Source organism: Anomaloglossus baeobatrachus, chromosome 5 (assembly GCF_048569485.1).
Source record: "Anomaloglossus baeobatrachus isolate aAnoBae1 chromosome 5, aAnoBae1.hap1, whole genome shotgun sequence".
In the NCBI taxonomy this organism is placed as follows: domain Eukaryota; kingdom Metazoa; phylum Chordata; class Amphibia; order Anura; family Aromobatidae; genus Anomaloglossus; species Anomaloglossus baeobatrachus.
The window spans coordinates 119,754,904-119,780,237 of NC_134357.1; the positions used below are offsets into that span (position 1 = coordinate 119,754,904).

The 25,334-nt window shown below is 49.9% G+C and overlaps 1 protein-coding gene across 2 annotated transcripts in view; it reads left to right on the forward strand.

Moving 5' to 3' along the window:
- The window catches only part of PIK3AP1 (phosphoinositide-3-kinase adaptor protein 1), a 235,529-nt gene that overhangs the window by 56,585 nt on the left and 153,610 nt on the right, over nucleotides 1-25,334 (forward strand). The window contains exon 3 of one of the 2 annotated variants that reach the window (XM_075347214.1): nucleotides 1,670-1,756. The exons of the other annotated variant lie outside the window; for it this stretch is intronic. Within the exon in view, the coding sequence (XP_075203329.1) occupies nucleotides 1,670-1,756 (87 nt within the window). The remainder of the gene's footprint in view (nucleotides 1-1,669; nucleotides 1,757-25,334) is intronic. 2 annotated transcript variants of the gene reach the window in all.

Genomic DNA, 25,334 nt, shown 5'->3' on the forward strand with positions numbered 1-25,334 from the left:
TGGACAGCAGGAGCGGGGGGCAGGTGAGTTTATGTCCATGTGCAATTACGGATGACGGATCACGTCTCACGGATTGCACATGGACAACCCACGTGTGCCGTGAATCACGGCATATGGAGGGACATATGCATGTTTAACAAGTCAGTGAAAAATGTCTGTTTTTCACTGATGTGTGAAACAAGCCTTAGGAGCATTTCTCGGCATTTCTTTTAGATTCGATGGGAAAAATAGTGCAGCATATGACATTATTCACCCCATCAAAACCATGGAAACTTTGGTGAACCCCATTATAGCTAAACGCTTCATTTCAAAAGGCTTACTGCTTATGAAACACCACCAGTACATATAACCTCCTTTCAGTTCACACCAAAATGGATGCAGAGCTCTCTTCAGAATTTCTAAATAAACATATTGTCCTCACGCCAGATCACCCTTTATACTGTAAGACACCACTCTACCCATCGCTCCCCCAGCAGACAGGCCCTCACCACATTAATTGTAACGCACCCGTACTCCATGAACGACTACCACAATGCGCTCCATCCTATCTACATCCAAGGCCTCACCATATGGACTGTAACAATCATTTGCCTCATGGCCAGATACCTCTGTATCCAGACACCATTCACTCCATCTCCTCAGTTTCCAGACCTTAACCACATTAACCCTTTACCGACGAAAAAAGGATTTTTCAGCTCACCTGCAGCCCGGACTGCTGGATATCCTGGGTGCTCGGCATCCGCTGGTAAGTCCCAACCAGCTGCAGATAAGTAACATAGAAGGGAATAGGATCCGGCACAAATTCCTTGTTTAAGATAAAATCATCATATTCTTTATTCCAAAAGTTTTTAAAATCGCATGAAGACCGAAAACAGTATTATAACATTTACCGACGAAGCCTGTTTTCACCTTTTCTTTTTTTAAATCAGATCATTTTTATTCAACCTAAAACAGTCGGGAAAAAAATAAACAATAATATACATTATATCGCACTTAATGGCACAATATTATTCAGCAGTACGAATCCATCCGCTGTATAAATTGGTCTCACATTCTGATTTTCATAAAAGAAATAATAACAAAACTTTACAAATGAACGAAAATTAAAGTTTACAACAGTACATCTCTGATAAGGCCGAGTTTCACAATTCTGACCAGTCTCACTTTGCGTGGTAATAACTCTGAGATGCTTCCTAGTGATTCTGAGATTGTTTTTTCATGACGCATTTTCATTTTATTTGTAAATTTAAGTTTATTTTTTTTGCAATTTTAGGAACTTTACTTTTTATGTCTTTAAACCAGAAAGTTATATCACACAAAATAATTAATAAATAACATTTCCCACACGTCTGTTTTACATGAGCACAATTTTTGAAACATAACATTTTTTGTTAGGAAGTTAGAAGGGTTAAAAATTTATCAGTAATTTCTCATTTTTGCAACAAAATTTACAAGACCAATTTTTTTTTTTAGGGGCCACATCATATTTGTAGTGACTTTGAGGGGTCTAGGTGACAGAAAGTACCCAACAGTGACACCATTCTAAAAACTGCACCCCTCAAACTGTGCAAAACCCCATCCATATATTCAGTAGAAGAAGAAATCAAGTATATGCCGCGCTAACACCACGGAATCTAAAATTAATATAATTCCTTTATTGTTTGTACAGGTCGACGCATTTCAGAGACATCCGTCTCCTTCATCAGGACATCAAAGGAGTTTAACCCTTTAGGTGCTTCACAGAAATTAAAGCAAGGTAGAAGAAAAAAATTTTCCCACAAAAATATTACTTTACTTTAGCCTCATATTCTGCATTTTCATAAGGGTAACAGGACAATTTGCTGTCATGGCAGGGAAGGAACACTATTTGACTTTTGGAGCACAAAATTGTCTGGAATCTGTGAAAATGAAAAAAATACATTTTCCCCACAAACATGTTACATTTGCCCCAAATTTTTAATTTCCACAAAGAACAGAATAATAGGGACCATACAAGTTGTGCATTTCTCCTGCATACATCGATACCCCATATATGGTAGAACACTTTTTGGGCGCACTGCAATGTTCAGAAGGGAAAAAGCGCCATTTGAATTTTGGTGCGTCATCTTGGGTGGAATAAATTGCAGATGCTATTTCATAGATGAAGAATACCTGACATGCTAAAACAGCAGAAACCCCCACCAGTAACCTCATTTTGGAAACTACACCTCTCAAGGAATTTATCTAGGGGTGTATTGAGCATTTTTTACCCTCAGGTGATTCACAAAGTTGTATAACATTGGGCTGAGTAAATTAAAATTTCCCATTTTTCCAATAAAATGTTGCTTTGGCTGGAAACATTTAATTTTCAAAAGGGAAATAAGTTAAAATGAATGGTACAATTTGTTACAGAATTTTACACCAATACCCCATTAGTGGTTGAGAACTAATTTTAAGGCACAGTGCAAAGCTCAGAAAGAAGTGCCATATTGCAGTGCAGATTTTGCTGGAATAGTGTGAAGGTGCCATGTCACATTGGCAGAGTTGCTGTGGTGCTAAAAAAAGCAGACTCCCCATTAGTGACCACATTTTATAAACTACACGCCTCAATGAATTCATCTAGGGATGCACAGATTTTGTTGTTATGGCTTGTATATGCCATGTAACATTGGTAGAGCTCCTGAGGTGCCAGAACAGGAAACTCCCCCATAAGTGAGTCCACCTTACAAACTATTCCTCTCAATGAAGTCATCTAGAGGTGCAGTGATTATATTGACACCAGAGGAGTGTCACAGACTTTTATACCATTGAGCGGTGAAGAAACAATAACCTTTTTACCACAAAAATTTGTTTTAACCCCAGATTTTACATTTTAACACAGGAAAATGAGTATAAATGACACCAAAATGAGTCACACCATTTCTGCTGAATGTGGCAATAGCCCATATGTAGCCCTGCTTAGCTCTATGTTGAAACTTGCAAAGGAGAGAAGGAGTGCTATTTGGCCCTTGGAGCACAGATTTTGCTAGAATAATTTGCAGACTCCACATACAGAGCCACTAAGTGCCAGAAGAGCAGAATCACCCCCACACCTCAAGCAGCCCCATTTTGAAAATGACACAGTCTGTGAATTTATCCACAGGTGTAGTGGCTATTTTGACTTCATGAGTATTTTTCAGAAACAAGCAGCAATGGTTGTTGCTGAGTGAAAACTGCAAAGCTTTCATTGTAGTATCTGTATGTTGTAGTGCCCAAAGATAGTGCCCAGCTCATGCTTCTGGAGACATGCACCTGGTAAATTAAGCGGACTCTCCTCAATACAGAAATGCAAGACATGTGGATGCTAGATGTGGTTTAGGCGCACTGTGGGGCTCAGAAGGATGATTTGTGAGTGCAGATGTTGCTGGAATGTTTTTGGAGGAAGCCATGGCGGTTTTCAAAGTGTTTGCGTTACCAGTAATGTCGAAGCCCCCTTTCTTTCCTCCTGAGTGGAGGCTTGATTCTCTTTATGTGAAATGAGTTGAAAATTTTATTGGGAACATTTTATATGACATTTTGGATCATATTTATCTTGTGCTCTATGCTGAGCACTTACGTTGGGGCTTACATCTAAATCTCCGAATGACGGTGATGAGGCAGCAGAGTTTCTGTGGACTCCTTCTGGCCTCTGGTTCAGCAGTGTCCGTCTTTCCAGACGTGCACAAAACTGTGTCTGACCCTGCTTTTTTAACACTTAAAAAGACAGACACCACTGGAATTTCAGCCAGAGAGAGTCCAGTATCTCTCTCTGCCTCATTATGCTGAATTTTCCATCAGGGGTGTTGTCTCACGTATTTCAGAGATTTACAGGTAAACCACGTTGTAAGTGCTCAGCATAGAGCGCAAAATAAATCTGAGCTGAGCCTTACTACGATTTTTGGAAGCAGTATAAACAAATCAACATCAGATCAAGAATTTATGCCCTTCATGGTGCATTATAATTGATAAGACAGTTTTATTCTTTGGGTCGGTTCAATTACAGTGATACCAAGTTTATATCGGGTTTTTATGTTTGGCTACTATCATACACTTAAACAACAGTTAAAACAAATTTTACATCACCATACTTTGAGAGCGATAATTTTGTCATTTTTCTGCTGATTAAAACATGTGAAGGCTTGTTTTTGTGGGATGATTTGAACCACAGACTTGTAGTTTATTGGCAGGCTAGCAAACCTTATTCCCTGCTGGGCTGCTTGTTAATCTCCTTTGATTACATGCTGTGGGGGAGCCAGTGACATTCCCTCCCCTCCTATATATGCTGCCTGGACAATTCCATTAATGCCAGCTATAGCTAGTTTATACTGGTCTGGTGAAGTGTTGTGATGCAGACTTACTGTTGGTTTCGTACTTAATTGCTCTGATCAGTTGTGGTGGTAACTCTTGCAGTCTTTTTGTTGCTGTCTTACTTCTCTTGCTTTTCTCCTTAGTCTTTTACTGTTTGTTCCTATGAGTTTGCAGTGTGTCTGAGTTTTATTTCTGACGTGCCCACTGGGGCCTGGAGTGACTCGTTACCAGGCGGCGGTTCTGGCTCTGGGGCGCCGCGGTGGTGTGGCCCGGTTCCGTGACCCCGGCGCTGTCGTTTAATAAAAAGGATGGGGATGATAGTTTATTTGTGACGCCACCTGTGGTGTGTGGCAAGTTAGGGCTCCCCGGGGCAGATGGTCATGCAGCCTAGATGGTGTAGCTCTCCACAGGTAGAGCTGGGCCCCAGGGTGGATGGGGGTGGTAGTAGTAGTCTATGGAGGCGGGCACAGGCAAATAACGGAGCAACACAGGAATGTAGTCTCAAGGTTTTTACTCACTGTAGCCAGTTACACACGCCAGGGACCACCTTTGGAGTGCCGGGATTCACCGTGATGGGCTCCAGCCAATCCTGAGTAGTTCAGAGGTCAAGTCCGGTGCACCTTTCTTAAGTGTCTCTTTCCTGGTAGTCTCTGCGCTTGCTTCAGCCTCTTGCCTTGTGACTTCGCTCACTTAACCCTGTATCAGTGCCCGTGAACCCCGTGGGGTAGCGTGAAGCTCTATCCCTTTGGTCCTTGAGGGTCACTTTCCAGTGAATTTGTGGCGGTGGTAGCTTCAGTTCGTGCAGACACCTCAGCCGTTGGTTTTGCTAGCGGAGCAGGGAAAAGCATGTTAGAGGAATACATACACAGCTTCAATAATACAGCATCTGATTCATGCTGCCTGTAGATCATGCAGCATGAATCTCCTGATTCCCTTTAAACTGTCAGTCTGTGAAAATCGGATTGTACTCAGATGTCATCCGAGTGCGGTCCGATATTTTCATGAACCGATAGACTTGCATAGTCAATTTTGGCCTGACCCTTGGATCAAAATTACATGTTTCCGTGGACCTTTCAGTCTACGAAAAATAACGGGCATGTGAATGGCCTCAAAGGCTATCACAGGTACGAGTGCTATCTGTGAAAAACATGGATAACACTTGTACATGAAAATCAGACTTGTGAATGAGCCCTAAGATTGATTTCACACAGATTTTTTTTAATAAATGTTCCAATAATATTTAAGCTATAGTTAGGAGTTGATTTGAAAGGAATGGGCCATATACTGTAAAGGAATAACTAATTCTTCTTCAGGCTTGACCTACCTTTGAATTGGCACAAAAACTGTAATTTTTTTCTTTTTTATTTAAGATGTGTACTATAGATTCTCAGACCTGCTTGGGCCTTGAAACATTCATACAGTTATAGAGGCTGTTTATAAAAAAGTTTTATGAGCCCTATCAAGAGCTGCATAAGCAAGGAATGGGGAAAGTTATTAATCATACTTCATTTTGTTTAAAGGGATAGACCAAAGGCAAAAGGAACTTTAATTTCAATCCCTATCTATTTGATGCTATAATCTAAGCTATTTTCTAATATACCTGTATTAAAATTTCCTACCATTCGCTATCTAAACTATCTAACTGTGGCGCCCTGGACTAGCCAGGTAGCCACAGACAAAACACACACACACACCCCCACCCCCCAGACAGTTACATTAGTCAGACAAAAACCCTTGTTACCTTCCTCCAGGGTCTGATGTCCACACCAGTTGGGGCGGAGCCAGACGGTTGGCCCCACCCACCGAGGAGTTCACAGGCCTGGAGGCGGGAAAAGCAGAGAGTTCAGTTCAGGAGGTGAAAGTGAGAGGTCACAAAACTGCAAGTGTCTGGGTTGGAGCCCAGGCACTGAGAGCAAGGTTGGCAGACGGTGGTGGCCGTCTGCAGGAGTTGGTGGAACTCCGCAGAGCCATAAGGACCAGGGCTGGGCGGTGGCCCACCGGTACCGGACCGGGGAACAGAGTGAAGCTAAGCACACAGGCAGGGCCATCGGACCCTGACCAAGCTTGGAGCCACCGTCAATAGTCAAATCCGAATGTGACAGGAACCCCCGGGGTTCCCTAACAACCAAGTCCCGATTGAAGGCAACCGCTCACACCGTGAGGATATAAAGCCACCGCCACTGGCTAGAAATCCGAGGGCCAGCGCCTGCGGGCAAAACGGGCTCCTCCGGTATCTATACACCGGGGAGCGAACTACCGTTGGGAAGCCATTGGAGTCAACACAGTACACAAAGGTGCAGGGAAAGACAGCCACCATCACCTGTCCAGGGAGAGACACTGCAGCCGTCTGCGGGACCCGTCCATCCAGCCGTTTGGTTTACCGGAGACTTTGTGCATCTATTGCTGAGTGAGTACACCCGTGCCATCTGGCACCGCGCCGCGCTGTCCCTGCAACCCTGCACCTCATCAACCCTGCCTCCCCGTCACACCACTAGGCCCCGGGACCACCAACCCCTACCCATGGAGGGGGAAAACAATATCCCAGCTGCTCCCTACCATCGCTCCCGGGATCCCCATCACCAGCAGCGGTGGTGCCCATCTTCACCACAACCCGTGGGTGGCGTCACGGACTAAATCCCCAAACAAACCACCCCCTTTTCACTCACGGGCGAGAAGCGCCGCTCGAGTCCCCGGATCCGGCCCACCGCTCAAGCCACCGAGGAGCAGCCGCAGCGCCGGACCCGAGCGTTAGCGAGCGCGGCGCCCGCCGCCTGCGACAACTTGGCGTCACAAACAGGATCGAACCGATCTACTTACCAGTAGAAGTGCGCCTTGTGGTCTCCGCCGGCGGCGTCCGGCCGAATAATTTGAAGCGCCGCCATCTTTGGCGCAAAGATTTCCCACTCGAGCGTCTTCCCCGAGCAGGGAAGGCACGAAAGCAAAGTCCCGCCCCCAACAAGCGGAAGTGCTAGAAAGAACCAAGGGGGGGGGTGGGTGGAAGCCTGCCTAATGTAGCCGAGGTCATAAAAGCAGGGATGCCAGGACTCTGCAGCATGCACGGTCACTGAAACCCCGAAGCCATAGCACCATGTCAACTCCGCCTGCACAACCTGAGGGCTTGGAGCCGGTGCCCGGGACAGCGGCGTGAATAAGAGCCCGAACGATGGAGATCTGTCAGCGCCACCGGAACTAGATACGCCTCCTGATGGAGCAGTGGACCGCGGAGGTGGAGGAGTTATCTGCGATCGCCAGGGTGAACAGGATGGAGGACATGATGGAGGAGCTGGTGAGTGACCCACGCCCCTATGTCCCCGAGGGACCGGCCGCTACGGCTGAGGGGCCCGGTCTACCCCTGGCCCCCACACCGCCTCCTCCTCCAATGCCCGTGTGCCCCACCACTGCTGGTCTGACTGGTTTGCGACCCCCTGCAGCGACAGCAGAACCTGAAGTGCCGCTGCAAGAAGACCCAGAGACCGCGGTAGCTGGCTGCAACCCACCTGGCGCGGAAACGGATGGTAGTGATTCCGGGCCTGATACAGAACTAGTCTCGAAGTCCGAGGAGGCGGGTGAGAGTCTTCCCAACGGCAGTGCACCAGTAGCTTTCTATGTCCCGCGCAGCGGTGGGAACGGATACCGGGTGGCCCTCTCCCACCAGGCCTGCCACCGTATGTTCGCAATATTGGAGGCGGAGGGCGAGGCCACCTCAGAGGAAGAAGTGGAATAGGCAGCGGTCCACCGTTGCACCCTGTTGTCCCCCGTTGGGACCCTCAGCACAGTGAATCAATCCGAATCAACCGAGTTTTCATCTAATTATCTACAGTGACTACCCCGGCCGTTGCCGGCAAGATGTCCCCGGAGGGACCCTATGTGTTTACTGCCCACATGAGAAACTGCTCATGGACATGGCCGAGAACTTGCAGGCCACCCACGAACTTGTGGGCTTGTAAATAATGTTGTGGGATGGATACCGTTGCCGCCTCCGGAGAGGCTGATTTGGAGGATGGGCCTTGAGGAAAGTGATGGCCCAGGCCCGCCACTACCATAACCGGTGGCGATCCTCCGGGGGTCACGGGTTCCCCCTTGGACGTGGGGTCCCCTGAAGTGACAGTAGGGTGCGAGTAACCGTACCCGTTCCCGCTCGGGCAGCCTGAACCTGGACTGGGGTAAAGGGGTTCTGCCCATTTCTTAGGGGCAGCATCAGGGCTAGGTTGCTTGGGTGGGAGAGCAGAAGACGTCCATCCGTCCGTTATTGAAAATGTTTATATGTGTTGTAACATTTAAGAGGACCTAAAGTATGCTTATGTTTCATGTTTTACCGTTTTTCCAATGTTATTTATCTTTTCAGTTTGAAAAATAAAACCGGTGATGGACGGGCAGCCCGCGGACGGTCTGCATTTTACCAAGGGGGAATGTGGCGCCCTGAACTAGCCAGGTAGCCACAGACAAAACACACACACACCCCCACCCCCCAGACAGTTACATTAGTCAGACAAAAACCCTTGTTACTTTCCTCCAGGGTCTGATGTCCACACCAGGTGGGGCGGAGCCAGGCGGTTGGCCCCACCCACCGAGGAGTTCACAGGCCTGGAGGCGGGAAAAGCAGAGAGTTCAGTTCAGGAGGTGAAAGTGAGAGGTCACAAAACTGCAAGTGTCTGGGTCGGAGCCCAGGCACTAAAAGCAAGGTTGGCAGACGGTGGTGGCCGTCTGCAGGAGTTGGAGGAACTCCGCAGAGCCGTAAGGACCGAGGCTGGGCGGTGGCCCACCGGTACCGGACCGGGGAACGGAGTGAAGCTAAGCACACAGGCAGGGCCATCGGACCCCGACCAGGCTTGGAGCCGCCGTCAATAGTCAAATCCAAATGTGACAGGAACCCCCGGGGTTCCCTAACAACCAAGTCCCGATTGAAGGCAACCGCTCACACCGTGAGGATATACAGCCACCGCCACCGGCTAGAAATCCGAGGGCCAGTGCCTGCGGGCAAAACGGGCTCCTCCGGTATCTATACACCGGAGAGCGTACTACCGTTGGGAAGCCATTGGAGTCAACACAGTACACAAAGATACAGGGAAAGACAGCCACCATCACCTGTCCGGGGAGAGACACTGCAGCCGACTGCGGGACCCGTCCATCCAGCCGTTTGGTTTACCGGAGACTTTGTGCATCTATTGCTGAGTGAGTACACCCGTGCCATCCGGCACCGCGCCGCGCTGTCCCTGCATCCCTGCACCTCACCAACCCTGCCTCCCCGTCACACCACCGTGCCCCGGGACCACCAACCCCTACCCACGGAGGGGGAAAACAACATCCCAGCTGCTCCCTACCATCGCTCTCGGGATCCCCGTCACCAGCAGCGGTGGTACCCATCTTCACCACAACCCGTGGGTGGCGTCACGGACTAAATCCCCAAACAAACCACCCCCTTTTCACTCACGGGCGAGGAGCGCCGCTCGAGTCCCCGGATCCGGCCCACCGCTCGAGCCACCTAGCAGCAGCCGCAGCGCCGGACCCGAGCGTTAGCGAGCGCGGCGCCCCGCCGCCCGCGACATAACCATTGTTCTATTTTATTTTTCTACTTCCTGTCTGATGATGCATTGTTTGAGAATCCCAGTGCATACTGGGATACTCAAACTAAGAGTCATTAGGGAGCAGATTCTGTGGTAGTAACAGCAGCCTCTGTCCCCTCCCTAAAATGAAGAGTCATCATTACACTTGTTTTAGGGGCTGGTCTGTTCCTCTGTGTCCCTCCCTAGTCTGTGCACTGTGCAATCTGCACAGTGACAGTGCCCGCTCTGTTATTGGCTGAGATCTGTAAGAATCAGCTGGTAACAGAGTGATGTCTATACCCGGCATACAGGAGACAAGTGACGTTTCCAGCGAGGGTGGTGGTAGTCTCCTTCATACCGGCTGTAGACACCGCTCTGTTACCAGCTGATTATTGCAGATCTGAACCGATAATAGAGGAAGTGCTAAGAGTGTACAGAGAGCAGGGAGGGACACAGGGGGGAATAGGCCAGCCTTAGAAACAAGCATCATGATGATGTTTGGTTTTAGGTAGGGGCAGAGGCTGCAGTCACTGACATTATCTCTGACCCCTGATGACTCTTTGTTTGAGTATCCTAGCATGCACTTGGATTCTCAAGTGAATTGTCATCAGACAGGACATAGAAAAAAACATTAGAATAGCAATGAATACGCAGCATCAGAGCATGATCTCACTCACCTCTCTGCTGCCATCGACGCCCGACGCTTGGTTTCGGATCAGTGCACATGACCCCGAAGTTTCGGTCATTCGCACTACTTTAGTTTGAAGCCAGGACGCATACACCCGACTTCATAGAGCGCATGACCGACTCCGTGGTCATGCTCACTGAGCCGAAATCCAACGTCGGTCGGCGATGGCGGCGGAGAGGTGAGTGAGATCTCCTCTCACACTGCGCATTCATTAGCATGTTAGCATGCCCACAGAGGTGTATTAACTTGGTAATGGGGCGGACTAGCAAGAGAAGCAACGACCTTGAGACTAGTCCCCGAGCTCATTAGCATACAATGTTTCTAAAGATCCCTTTATCTATGCTAGTGTATACAGTGACGGTTAGACAGGGATTTGCAATATGCACCCAGAACTGCTCATGGTTCTGGGTGCATATTGGACCTGACACGTTCACTTTAAAGGATTTTGTATTAAGACTTCAAGTTATTTCTTATGCTTAAAATAGGAAATAGTTGATCCATGAGGTCCAACTGCTGGCACCACCAGCGATTCCAAAATCAGAGTTCTAAAGAGCCCCACCTGGATGGAGTATGCGCACCCTTGCACTTTTTATTCACATCCTGTTGCTTGGCTGCCAGCAGTCAGACCCCAAGTGATCGTATTTTTTGGACTATAAGACGCACCGGACCATAAGACGCACTCTGGTTTTAGAGGAGGAAAATAGGAAAATAAAATTTTAAGCAAAAAATGTGGTCATGACACACTGTTCTGGGGCGAGGATCTGCTGCTGACACTGTTATGGGGTTAATGTTCCCAAATTCTCTACTAAGGTACCCCATCCTGGTAATGATCCTTCTGCCTTGTATATGATCCCCATTCTTGTATATATGTCCCTCATCCTGGTATAGCCCCCATACTGCTATATACCCCCATCCTGATAAATACCCCTGTCCTGATAAATACCCCCGTCCTGATAAATACCCCAATCCTGCTATATACCCCCAACCTGATAAATACCCCCATCCTGATAAATACCCCCATCCTGATAAATATCCCCATCCTGCTATATACCCCCATCCTGCTATATACCCCCATCCTGATAAATACCCCCATCCTGCTATATACCCCCAATCTGCTATATAACCCCATCCTGATAAATACCCCTATCCTGCTATATACCCCCATCCTTGTATATGGCCTGTATCCTGTGGCACACAAAAAAATAAACATTTACACTCACCTTTCCTCACTCCAGCAGCATCTCTCGTCCTCCTGTCTGTGTCAGCAGCAGTGCCGCTGACCTGTGTGGAGCCGGTCACCGTTCCCTCCTGCATCGCGATGACCTCCTGTCTGCCTGCCCGCTGCTCTGTGTAGAGAGCGGTGAGCACAGGGATGACGTCATCGCTGTGTGCACTCTCCACACACATCAGCCTGCCAGCAGACAGGAGGACATCGCAATGCTGCAGGGAACAGTGACCGGTGAGTATACCGTACTTATTCACTGCCCCCTGCGCTGATGATGATACGCGGGGGGCAGTGAATAAAGCTGCACATGATCACTCCAGGCTTTAATTGCCAGGGGTGATCACACGGGCCGGCTCCCACGCACATCATCCCGCCCACCTTTCAGCTCCGGCTTCAGCGCTGAGAGATGATGGGCGGGAGGATGCATGTGTCGCGGGCGGAGTGGCCGCGCTCTCTACGCTTGGTTCCGCGGCTGCTGCTGCTGCTCGGTGGCTTGAGTGGTGGGCTGGACCCGGGGTCTCGAGCAGCGCTCCTCACCCACGAGTGAAAAGGGGGGTGGTTTGTTTGGGGAGATAGTCCGTGACGTCACCCACGGGTCGTGGTGATAATGGGCACCACCACTGCTGGTGACGGGGATCCCGGGAGCGATGGCAGGGAGCAGCTAGGATGTTGGTTCCCCTTCCGTGGGTAGGGGTTGGTGGTCCCGGGGCCGGTGGTGATATGGGGAGGCAGGGTAGCTGGGGTGCAGGGTTGCGGAGGCAGCGCGGCGCGGTGCCGGATGGCACTGTTGTACTCACTCAGGCACAGATTCACAGAGTCTCTGGTAAACCAAACGGCTGGATGGACGGGTCCCGCAGCCGGCTGCAGTGTCTTTGCTCTCCCCGGACAGGTTGATGGTGGCTGTCTTTCCCTGCACCTTTTGTAGAATGTCTTGACTCCAATAGTTTCCCAACGGTAGTCCGCTCCCCGGCGTGTATGTACTGAAGGAGCCCGTTTTGCCTGCAGGCGCTGGCCCTTGGATCTCTAGCCTATGGCGGTGGCATTTTATCCTCACTGTGTGGACTGTTGCCTTCTGTCAGGTCTTGGGTGTTAGGGAACCCCTGGGGTTCCGGTCACTCTCGGATTTGACCGTTGTCGGCGGCTCCCAGCCTGGTCGGGGTCCAATGGCCCTGCCTTTGTGCTTGGTACAAATCTGCTCCCCGGCTCGTATCGGCGGGCCACCGCCCGTCCCCGGTCCTACGGTTCTGCTGCCTTGCACCACCTCCTGCATACGGCCACCACCGTCTGTCGACCTTGCTGACAGTGCCTGGGCTCTGACCCAGACACTAGCAATGTCTGTCTTCTCACTTTCAACTCCAAACTAAAACTACTGCTTTTTCCCGCCTCCAGGCTTGTGAACTCCTCGGCGGGTGGTGCCAACCGCCTGATTCCGCCCCACCTGGTGTGGACATCAGACCCTGGAGGAGGCAACAAGGATTTTGTTTGACTGATGTAGACTATCCAGGGGAGGGGGTGTGTGTGATGTTGTGTTTGTGACTACCTGGCTAGTCCAGGGCGTCACATTCCCCCTTGGTGAAATGCAGACCGTCCGCGGGCTGCCCGTCCATCACCGATTTTATTTCTGAAAAATATAAGTTAACATAGAAAAACAGATAACAATAAGCATACTGTTTAATTCTTCCCTTACGGGAGGCTTTTCTCTTAAACGTTACTTAACGGTATAAACATTTTTATTAATAGCGGATGGGTTCATGTTCTTCCGCTTCCCCACCCAAGCAACCTACACCTTGATGCTGCCCCTAAGAAACGGGCAGCACCCCTCTTCCCCAGTCCGGAAGCAGGAACTCGGTTCCAGGTCACCCAAGCGGGAACGGGTATGGTGTCTCACACCCAGCTGTCATTCCAGGGGACCCCACGTCCAGGGGGACCCCTGACCCCCGAAGGATGGCCACCGGTCCTGGTGGTGGCCGGACCCCAGCCTGCTCTGCTGCGGGTCCTTCCTCCAATCTGCCTCTCCGGAGGCGGTAATGGAACATGGCCCAGCAAATTATTTACAAGACCACAAGTTTGTGGTTGGCCCGCAAGTTCTCGGCCTTGTCTCTTGAAGGGGGAGTTAGTGGAAACACATAAAGTCCCTACGGGGACAACTTTCTTCTTTTTCGGACGGTAATCAGGTGACATATTCAGATAATTGGTGTTCATTCATTCAGATAAAACTTAAAACAAGAACAAGGTGCTGATGGTGCCAACGGGGACAACTGGGTTGCAACGGAGGACCGTTGCCTTTATTGTTCATTTCCGTACTCCTCGCCTGGCTCCAGGCAAAGAAATACAGGCTCCATCCCTTCCAGCACACGGCAGGCGCGACGGGGAAGGGCCGCCCGGCATCCATTATTTCCACTCCGAGGGATGTAGGTGGCCTCCATATCATACAAGCCGAAGACTCCTTCTTCCTATAAAACAGGCTCTGTGTCAGCCCCTGAGCCGCTGTCATCTGACTCCAGGGGGCTGATGGTAGGACAGGTACGGTTTCCAGCTGAGCCCAAACCTGTGGCTCCTCAGTGGCAGGCGATTCGTCGTCAGTCGGTGCATCGAGGACTGCCATCGGTTTTATGAGTTAACTGCTCCAGTATTTGGTTGGTCGGCATCCTCTCGGGCCTCCGGGCCCTGGCGGGGCATCAGCACGGACTCCGCCGTCCCCATCGGGGGCGGTGGGCTGAGTGGGGCAGTCAGGGCGGCCAGCACGGGCGATGGAGCAGGCCCTGCAGGGTCCGGGGATAGACCGGGTCCTTCAGCCGCAGCGGCCGGTCCCTCGGGGACATAAGAGCATGGGTCACTCACCAGCTCCTGCAGCATGGCCCCTATTTCATGCGCCCGCACGACCGCAGCCAGCTCCTCCACTTCAGCGGTCCAGCGATCCAGCAGGTCACGCGTCTGGGCCCGGTTGCAACAGCACAGCAACATCACTTGGGCATTCAGCCACGCCGCCGTCCTGGGCGCAGGCTCCGGGGACTCGGGGCTTCCAGATGGGGTGGACATACTGGCGCTTGTGCTTCCAGGAACCGGATGTGTAGCAGAGTCCTGGCGTCCCTGCTCTTTATACCTTTGGTTACATCAGGTACACCTGCACCCGCCCCCCTTGGTTCTTTCCAGCACTTCCTTCTTCTGGGGGTGGGGCCTCACTTTTGCAACCTCCCTGCTCGGGGAAGACACTCGAGCGGGAAATCTTCGCGCCCAAGATGGCAGATCTTCAAGTTTTTCGGCCGGACGCCGATGGCGGGGACTGCAAGGGGCACTTCTACCGGCAGGTAGATTGGTTCTAATCCTGTTCGTGATACCAAGTTGTCACGGGCGGAGGGGCCGCGCTCGCTACGCTCGGGTCCGCGGCTGCTGCTGCTGCTCGGTGGCTCGAGCGGTGGGCCGGACCCGGGAAGTCAAGCAGCGCTCCTCGCCCACGAGTGAAGAGGGGGGTGGTTTGTTTGGGGAGATAGTCCGTGACGCCACCCACGGGTCGTGGTGATAATGGGCACCACCGCTGCTGGTGACGGGGATCCCGGCAGCGATGGCAGGGAGCAGCTAGGATGTTGGTTCCACCTCCGTGGGTGGGGGTTAGTGGTTCCGGGGCCGGTGGTGATACGGGGAGGCAGGGTAGCTGGGGTGCAGGGTTGCGGAGGCAGCGCGGCGCGGTGTCGGATGGCACTGTTGTACTCACTCAGGCACAGATTCACAGAGTCTCTGGTAAACCAAACGGCTGGATGGACGGGTCCCGCAGCCGGCTGCAGTTTCTTTGCTCTCCCCGGACAGGTTGATGGTGGCTGTCTTTCCCTGCACCTTTGTAGAATGTCTTGACTACGATGGTTTCCCAACGGTAGTCCGCTCCCCGGCGTATATGTACCGAAGGAGCCCGTTTTGCCTGCAGGCGCTGGCCCTTGGATCTCTAGCCTATGGCGGTGGATTTTTATCCTCACTGTGTGGACTGCTGACTTCTGTCGGGTCTTGGGTGTTAGGGAACCCCTGGGGTTCCGGTCACTCTCGGATTTGACCGTTGTCGGCGGCTCCCAGCCTGGTCGGGGTCCAATGGCCCTGCCTTTGTGCTTGGTACAAATCTGCTCCCCGGCTCGTACCGGCGGGCCACCGCCCGTCCCCGGTCCTACGGTTCCGCTGCCTTGCACCACCTCCTGCATACGGCCACCACCGTCTGCCGACCTTGCTGACAGTGCCTGGGCTCTGACCCAGACACTATCAGTGTCTGTCTTCTCACTTTCAACTCCAAACTAAAACTACTGCTTTTTCCCGCCTCCAGGCCTGTGAACTCCTCGGCGGGTGGGGCCAACCGCCTGGCTCCGCCCCACCTGGTGTGGACATCAGACCCTGGAGGAGGCAACAAGGATTTTGTTTGTGAGTGCAAGTGTACATATTTTATTTCACAATTGGTGACAATTTCAATAAAAACTTTTTTTCTAAAAGTCAAAACGCCAGGACTGAGCCAGAAAGGTTATTATTGGTATATGTATAAGACAAAGTCTCCCGAGGTTCACAAGGCACATATATAGATCAATGGTACATAACCACAATATCAGGGAGCAGACCACCAGAACAGACCTACAGGTTAATATAATTAATTTTGTGCAAAAGACATATGAGCACAGATACATTAAAGGACAGTCAATAGCATAATTTAGCAAAAGTGTGCAAAAATTATTAGTCCAAAATGCAAGAGAGTCCTGAAAGATCCACTGCATAAAGTGGTTTTTACTCCACAAGATAGTGCTTGTTGCGTGCCTAGTAACAAGCCCCATAGAGACCCGTATGGTAGAAGGTACATTGGACAATCCAGGCGTTTGGGAAGGCCCCCATTACGCCCTACGTACGTTTCAATTCTTTAGATTGTAGAGAATCTTCCTCAGGGGTCAAGGTGCCGTAGTGAGGGGTCCTCAATCAGCCGGGTTTAAATAACACCGCTCCATAATGGTGAACCCGGAAGTCACGTAGTCGGCGCATGCGCGGATCGCTCCGGGTGATCTCGCGCGATTCACCGCCGTCAGGCCATCTCGCGCATGCGCGGGAGCAGGGACGCGTCACCATAGCTCCCGCGCATGCGCGCGGCAATTCAGACGGCGGTTACCATCGCGCTGATCAGCCGGGACCAACGCACGCGCACATGTGAGTCGGGCCATCAAAAATGATACATATTAGTATGTTACAAGAAGTAATTTTCATGTATATTCCACAGCGGTAGTCCAAGTCTTCAATATTAATATTGTAAAGATGCAAAATTGCCTAGAGAGGGACAATCAAAAAATACCCGGCATTAATGATGGAGCCAAAGTTAAAATAGTGATATTAAAAGTAACACTGAAATATACAGCGAAGCAGAGGTAGTCAAGCGGAGGTACAGATATATAGGGGGGTGGTTCAAAGAAACGGGACATAACTAATGGACTCATTAAGTCCCCTAGGGACCAAGGTGTCCAATGTAAGGATCCATTTGGCCTCACATTGTGCCAAGCGCTTTTTAAGATCACCACCCCTGATCCCTCCCTCTATCACATCAATGCCTCTAATTTTCAATTTAGAGGGGTCACAGGAGTGGTGGATCTTAAAATGCCTTGGCAAGGTTTTCAGGAGGGTGATGTCGGTCACCGCTTCGGCCGCAACAATGTCCCTAACATGCTCCCTGACTCTAATGCGGAGCTCACGTGAGGTGAGCCCCACATATGTCAGGGAGCAGGTACACGTGGCAAAGTACACAACATGTGTAGTATCACATGTGATGTATGATTTGATGTTGTAATTACTTTTGCCATCAGATGAATAGAAGGTTGTGCTACGTAGGACATTGCTGCAGGCCAAACAATGACCACAGGGAAAGCATCCCTGTAAAGGACCCCGTGAGCCAAATATATATGTCCTTGGAGGGACATAATGGCTTTTCACTAATAGGTCCTTCAAATTCCTAGCCCTCCTGGAAGTCATGGATGGAAATTGTGGTAATTGTTCAGCCAGAACCGGGTCGGTTAACAAGACTGACCAATGTTGTTTCATTATGTCCCGCATCCTCCCCCACTCCTCATTGTAAGTGCCAATGAATCTAATCACCGGGTCAAAGGGTTCCCGTCGTTTGGGAGCATAGGTAAGTAGTTGTGTCCTAGGTGTTCCTTTAGCCCTATTATAGCCAGATTTTATACACCTCTTGCTGTAACCCCTATCCAGAAAACGGCTCCTGAGATCGGACGATTGTGCTTCAAAGTTGGTATTTGAGGAGCAGATCCGAATAGTTACCTATGCTCCCAAACGACGGGAATTTGAAGGACCTATTAGTGAAAAGCCATTATGTCCCTCCAAGGACATATATATTTGGCTCACGGGGTCCTTTACAGGGATGCTTTCCCTGTGGTCATTGTTTGGCCTGCAGCAATGTCCTACGTAGCACAACCTTCTATTCATCTGATGGCAAAAGTAATTACAACATCAAATCATACATCACATGTGATACTACACATGTTGTGTACTTTGCCACGTGTACCTGCTCCCTGACATATGTGGGGCTCACCTCACGTGAGCTCCACATTAGAGTCAGGGAGCATGTTAGGGACATTGTTGCGGCCGAAGCGGTGACCGACATCACCCTCCTGAAAACCTTGCCAAGGCATTTTAAGATCCACCACTCCTGTGACCCCTCTAAATTGAAAATTAGAGGCATTGATGTGATAGAGGGAGGGATCAGGGGTGGTGATCTTAAAAAGCGCTTGGCACAATGTGAGGCCAAATGGATCCTTACATTGGACACCTTGGTCCCTAGGGGACTTAATGAGTCCATTAGTTATGTCCCGTTTCTTTGAACCACCCCCCTATATATCTGTACCTCCGCTTGACTACCTCTGCTTCGCTGTATATTTCAGTGTTACTTTTAATATCACTATTTTAACTTTGGCTCCATCATTAATGCCGGGTATTTTTTGATTGTCCCTCTCTAGGCAATTTTGCATCTTTACAATATTAATATTGAAGACTTGGACTACCGCTGTGGAATATACATGAAAATTACTTCTTGTAACATACTAATATGTATCATTTTTGATGGCCCGACTCACATGTGCGCGTGCGTTGGTCCCGGCTGATCAGCGCGATGGTAACCGCCGTCTGAATTGCCGCGCGCATGCGCGGGAGCTATGGTGACGCGTCCCTGCTCCCGCGCATGCGCGAGATGGCCTGACGGCGGTGAATCGCGCGAGATCACCCGGAGCGATCCGCGCATGCGCCGACTACGTGACTTCCGGGTTCACCATTATGGAGCGGTGTTATTTAAACCCGGCTGATTGAGGACCCCTCACTACGGCACCTTGACCCCTGAGGAAGATTCTCTACAATCTAAAGAATTGAAACGTACGTAGGGCGTAATGGGGGCCTTCCCAAACGCCTGGATTGTCCAATGTACCTTCTACCCTACGGGTCTCTATGGGGCTTGTTACTAGGCACGCAACAAGCACTATCTTGTGGAGTAAAACACTTTATGCAGTGGATCTTTCAGGACTCTCTTGCATTTTGGACTAATAATTTTTGCACACTTTTGCTAAATTATGCTATTGACTGTCCTTTAATGTATCTGTGCTCATATGTCTTTTGCACAAAATTAATTATATTAACCTGTAGGTCTGTTCTGGTGGTCTGCTCCCTGATATTGTGGTTATGTACCATTGATCTATATATGTGCCTTGTGAACCTCGGGAGACTTTGTCTTATACATATACCAATAATAACCTTTCTGGCTCAGTCCTGGCGTTTTGACTTTTAGAAAAAAAGTTTTTATTGAAATTGTCACCAATTGTGAAATAAAATATGTACACTTGCACTTTAAAAACTCAGAATCTTTGTCTTAAATCATTATGCTCATGAGTTTGTGCCACCCGAGGGATTTCTGTAGGTACAGAACCCAGGGGAATTGTTTGAGTATGGTCTTATGGAATCTTCTTCTAAGGATTTTGTTTGACTGATGTAGACTATCCAGGGGAGGGGGGGGGTGTGATGTTGTGTTTGTGACTACCTGGCTAGTCCAGGGCGTCACACATGCATATGAAATGAGCGGGCCCATGTGGTCACGGCAGGCGCTGCTACAGCCTGCGCATGCCGTTAATGACCCTGTCCACTGCAGAACCCTCATTCCCCGTAGCCATACGCTACATTCAGACTGTAACACGCACCCCCCATTTTCCCCCAACATTTGGGGGGGAAAAGGTGCGTCATATAGTCCGAAAAATACGGTAATAAGTTATCACATAGATTGTGGATAACCAATCTGGAACAAGGCCTTAAAGCGAACCTGTCATGACAACACATCAATTTGATATTGGGACAAAAATTTTAGCAGACAAAATTAATGACTGTAAAATCATTAATTTGTGAGTCCGTTTTGGATATCAGGGGACTCTTTTTATGTTTTCTTCCTTACCTCCTGATGGTCTTGGAACTTTTGGATTTTTTGTTTTTGTTCCATTGGGAAGATCTAATAAAATAATCACCAGCAATTGCATTGCAGACCGATAGTGAAGTATGTGTCAGAAGAGTCCATGTCTGTGGAGCTGAAGCTCACACGTGAGGTATTCTGCCTCTGATTACAATGAATTTTCTTCAGGATGGACTTTGGTCTGTGAGTTCTGGATTACAGTATATACAGTGTCAGTCTTGTCCTGTAAATCCGGTATAAACTTGGACTGTTTGACCTGAGTGAATGAAGCTTCCAGCTTATTAAGATTGTTATCAATTTTAACATTCAGCTCCTTGACGACAGTGTCAGATAATTTCAGTGAGGTTTAAATGTCCTGGATCGTAGTATGTAGTTCCCCCAGTTTTGATTTTTCAAATGAGATCAATAAGGCCGGGGCCACACGGGGGACTAATGCAATCCTCGCATAAATTCGGCTCAAGCTGGCAGCACAGTGCAAGCCAAATGTCCTGCGAGTGTCACTGCGACTGAGGTCCGATCGTGCGATCAGACCACAGCTGTGAGGGTCAGGCCTGCTCTGAGGAGGGGCGGGCAGGCGCTGAGGAGGGGAAGGAGGAATTTATCTCCCTCTCTCCTCTGTTGCCGGCTATTGCCATTCTCGTCCTGTACTCGCGGTACACCGGTGTACTGCGAGGGCAGTGCGATTTTTCTCTCCCCATAGACTTGAATGGGTGCTGGAAACAAGGATCACATTACACTCGCAGCATGCTGCGATTGTTTTCTCGGTCCAATTAGGGCTGAGAAAATAATCGCTCATGGGTGCTGGTGTGGCGCCCTGGACTAGCCAGGTCGTCACAGGGACTACAACACAACACCCCCACCCCAAGATAGACACATCAGTCAGACACAAATCCTTGTTGCCCCCCCTCCAGGGGCTGATGTCCACACCAGGCGGGGTGGAGCCAGGCGGTTGGCCCCACCCACCTAGGAGTTCACAGTCCTGGAGGCGGGAAAGGAAGTGAGTTCAGCTCGGGCAGAGCTTGAGTGCAGTTAGGGAAGTGGTAGTAGAGGAGCAAACTGACTGTGTCCGGGTACGTGGCCCGGGCACCGAGAGCAAGGTTGGCAGACGGTGGTGGCCGTCTGCAGGAGAGGCAGATCAATGCGGAACCGTAGGACCGGGGACGGGCGGTGGCCCGCCGGTACCGAACCAGGGAGCGAAGTGAAGACAGCACAAACCGGCAGGGCCTGCGGAGCCCGACCAGGCTTGGAGTCGCCGTTAAACAGGTCAAATCCGTTAGTGACCGGAACCCCAGGGGTTTCCTAACAGCCAAGACCCGATTGAAGGCAACCGTCCAACCAGCAAAAGGGAAATACAGCTAACGCCACAGCTAGGGTTCCCAGGGCCAGAGCCTGCGGGCAAAAGGGCTCCTCCGTCACATATACATGCTGGGGAGCGGGTTACCAGAGACTTTGCATCCATTTGTGGCTGAGTGAGTACTACCGTGCCATCCGGCACCGCGCTGCGCAGTCCAAGCGACCATGCACCTTGCCAACCCTGCCTCCGCGTCACCTCACCGGGCCCCGGGACCACCAACCCCCTACCCATGGAGGGGAGAGAAACATCCCAGCTGCTCCCTGCCATCGCTCCCGGGATCCCCGTCAATAGCAGCGGTGGTGCCCAACCTCACCACAACCCGTGGGTGGCGTCACGGACCAAATCCCCAAACCGGACTACCCTTCCCTTTTCACTCACGGGCGAGGAGCGCCGCTCGAGTCCCCGGATCCGGCCCACCGCTCGAGCCACCGAGCAGCAGCAGCAGCAGCGCCGGACCCGAGCGTAGTGAGCGCAGCGCCCCGCCGCCCGCGACAAAATGGCATATAGGCTCCGATTTTCATGCCGTGTGTCTAAAGCCCGCTTTACATGCTGCAATGTATCTTACAATGTGTCGGCGGGGTCACGTCGTAAGTGACGCACATCCGACATTGTAAGGTACATTGCAGTGTGTGACAGCTACGTGAGATTGCGATTGAATGAAAATCCGTTCATCGCATGCACGTCGTTCATTCCTCATGAATTGAACGTGAGGTTGTTCAATGTTCCCGAGGCAGCACACATCGCAGTGTGTGACACCCCGGGAACGATGAACAGAAAAGCATGGGCAGCACAAAGCCTGACTGTTGAATAGTACTAAGAGCTGATTTGATGTTATTTACAGGAAATATTAAAAAAGAACTTGTACTTCTCCTTCTTGCTGCATCAATTTATCTAATAGAAAAACGACTAAGGCTGCTTTCACACTTGCATTGTTTTGCATCAGTTGCAATCCGTCACCTTGAGGAATTACGGTAACCGGCAAAATATTTTGCAGGAATCTGTTTATTCCTCATAGACTTCTATTAAGGGCGGATTGCAACTGAAGGTCTTGCGTTGCATCCGCCCTGAGGCGCATCAGTCGTTTTGTGACTGACCGTCGGGCGGGAGGAACGCAGAATGTAACGTTTTCTGTTGCTGTCACGTTCTACTAAGCATATCCAGCAGAACGTTCTCTATCGTGTAAAAGCACTCCTTCTCCCTCTCTCTCTCTCTCTTTCTCTCCCTCCCTCTCCCCCTCTCTCTCTCTGTCCCTCTCTCTACCCCCCTCTCTCTCTCTCTCCCCTCCCTCTCTCCGCCCTAGTCTCTGCCTCCTTCTCTCTCCCTCTCTCTCTCTCTCCCTCCCTTTCTCTCCCTCTCTCTCCATCTCTCTCTCTCCCTCCCCCTCTCTTTCTCTTCTATCCCCCCTCTCTCTTTCTCTCTTTCCCTCCCCCTCTCTCTCGCTCTCTCTCTCACTCACTCAAATCAAATCAAATAGGCTTTATTGGCAGGACCAAAATACAATCAGTATTGCCAAAGCAAGAGAAGAAATGTGACCGGGGAGTGGGGTAGGGTTGTGGGGATGAGGTGTTGGGGCCACAATTTGAGGAATGATGGTCCATTTGGAGGTCTTTAGTACCCCTCAGCTTATGACAAGTGGTGACATATTGGGCAGCGATCTCCACCATTGATTCGTCTTCTCCCAGTAGGATGCAATGTTTCCTCTCCTCGTCCATGGATGGAAATTCGGGGGTATGAGTGGTAAACTTCTGGAAGTGGGAGGCCCTCGCTGCTGAGTACTTCCTCTCTCTCTCCCTCTCCCTCTCTCTCCCCCCTCTCTCTCTCTCGCTCCCTCTCTCTCACCCTCACTCGCTTTCTCTCTCCCTCTCTCCCCTCTCTCTCTCTCTCCCTCTCTCTCCCACCCTCTCACTCTCTCCCCCTCTCTCTCACCCTCACTCGCTTTCGCTCTCCCTCTCTCTCTCTTCTTTCCCTACTACAGGAAATAGAAAAAAAAAAACACAAATGGAAAACGTTTTTTCACAGCAATCCGTCACCTTTATTGTCACACTATTTATAACGCATCAGTCACATCCATCACACAACGCATTGTCACGGATGCAAAACAACGTAAGTGTGAAAGCAGCCTAACTTCCACAGGAGAGTTTAGTAGGCAGTATGCTCTGACATGTAAATGTCACTGGGCTGGGTGGGAGGAACTGAGCTGTCGCTCTCACCCACTGTCAATGTCATATCAGCCTTCAGTTTTATAATAGAGGTACTATCTTTCATTGGAATTCTTTACTATGATTATATTGTGACTGAAGCCAGTGTGAAATGAAAAATCAGTGTAAGGTTTTTTTTTTATTTTACATTGAGCATTAAATTATGTTGACATAAAATGTAGATTTTTACAGTAGATAGGTTTGTGAGTGTCTCTTTATGTACATCTCCATATAATATGTGGTAAGCCCCTATTGGCGCTCTTTTCCCTTCAGCTTTCAATGACATGTCCTTAGGATAGATCATCAGTATCAGATTGGTGGGGTCTGATACCTGGCACCCTGAACAATCACTTGTTAACAGCTTTCTTGAGTTGGAGCAGAAGTGCAGTGGATGATATAGCTGATAAGTGGAGGTGATGAGTATCAGACCCCCAAAATCTGATATTGATGACCTCTTAAATGTACAGAACATCAGTGTCATTTGACTAAATAATTTCTCTTAACATTTTTAAGTGGAACCTGACATGAGATTCCTGCTATCCAAATCATATGCCACATGAATCACTGCAGTATTGTAGTCATGTATGTGTAACACCCCTTTAATTTGCCGCTGGGGCAGGGTGTTCGGTAGTTCTCATCTTGATATGACGCAGTGCCTCCACCCGAATCTTGCTAGGAGCGCCAGTTGAATGCAGAAGGGTCTTTGTCTTCTGCTAGGGGTCGACTCGGGAAACCCCTACCCACGCTCCGTACACACTCACAATAACTGAGGTTAGAAATCTTAACAGGTTTATTTGCAGGAGGATGACAATGGTAATTGCAGGGAAAAAGCAAATAACAGTGAAACGACAGGTAGTGTTATGCAGTATTCTACAAAAATGCAGAAGGGGCTCATTGAAATAGACCTGAAGGTTCGGGGTAATGCTTCCTCTTTAACCTACACCACACACTCTGCTGACTACTTACAATCTACCAACTAACAGCTGCAGCCTCACAATTGACACAGTCCCAAATTGGGGCCCCAGTTGCCGCGGATGTCGACGCGCTTGCAGTACGTTGGCGCGCTTGCAGTACGTTGGTGCACTTAAAGTAATGAAGGCAGTATTTCCCCAGGGCTGGTCCTATACAAACTCCCAGTTAGTGCAGTCAAAAGTCCTCTCTAGCAAGGCCTTGTAATTTGCTCCAGCACACTTCTCAAACTGTAGAACTACAAGTCACAGCAATGTCCTACTCACTTCTGTCTGCAGCAGGTCTGTTCTCTCAGACTATTCCACACTGGGGCGTCTGGATTCAATGTCTGGGAGAGAGTTGGTACAGCAGGCAAAATCCTTCTTCGGTGTGGTAAACCTGTAAGGCCGCAGCTCCTACTAATGGTGCCTCCTGTCACTTTCTTAGACAGTCTCTCCTCACCCAGAGTTGCAGCTTCCCGCCTCCAAGATGATTCAGCTTCCTTCCACCCCTCTGTCCTGTTTCCTCCTCCCCCAGATTTGCAAGTCACCTTGGGAATTGTAGTATTCTCCAGTTCAACCAAAGAAGCAGCATCTGTAGAGGTGAATG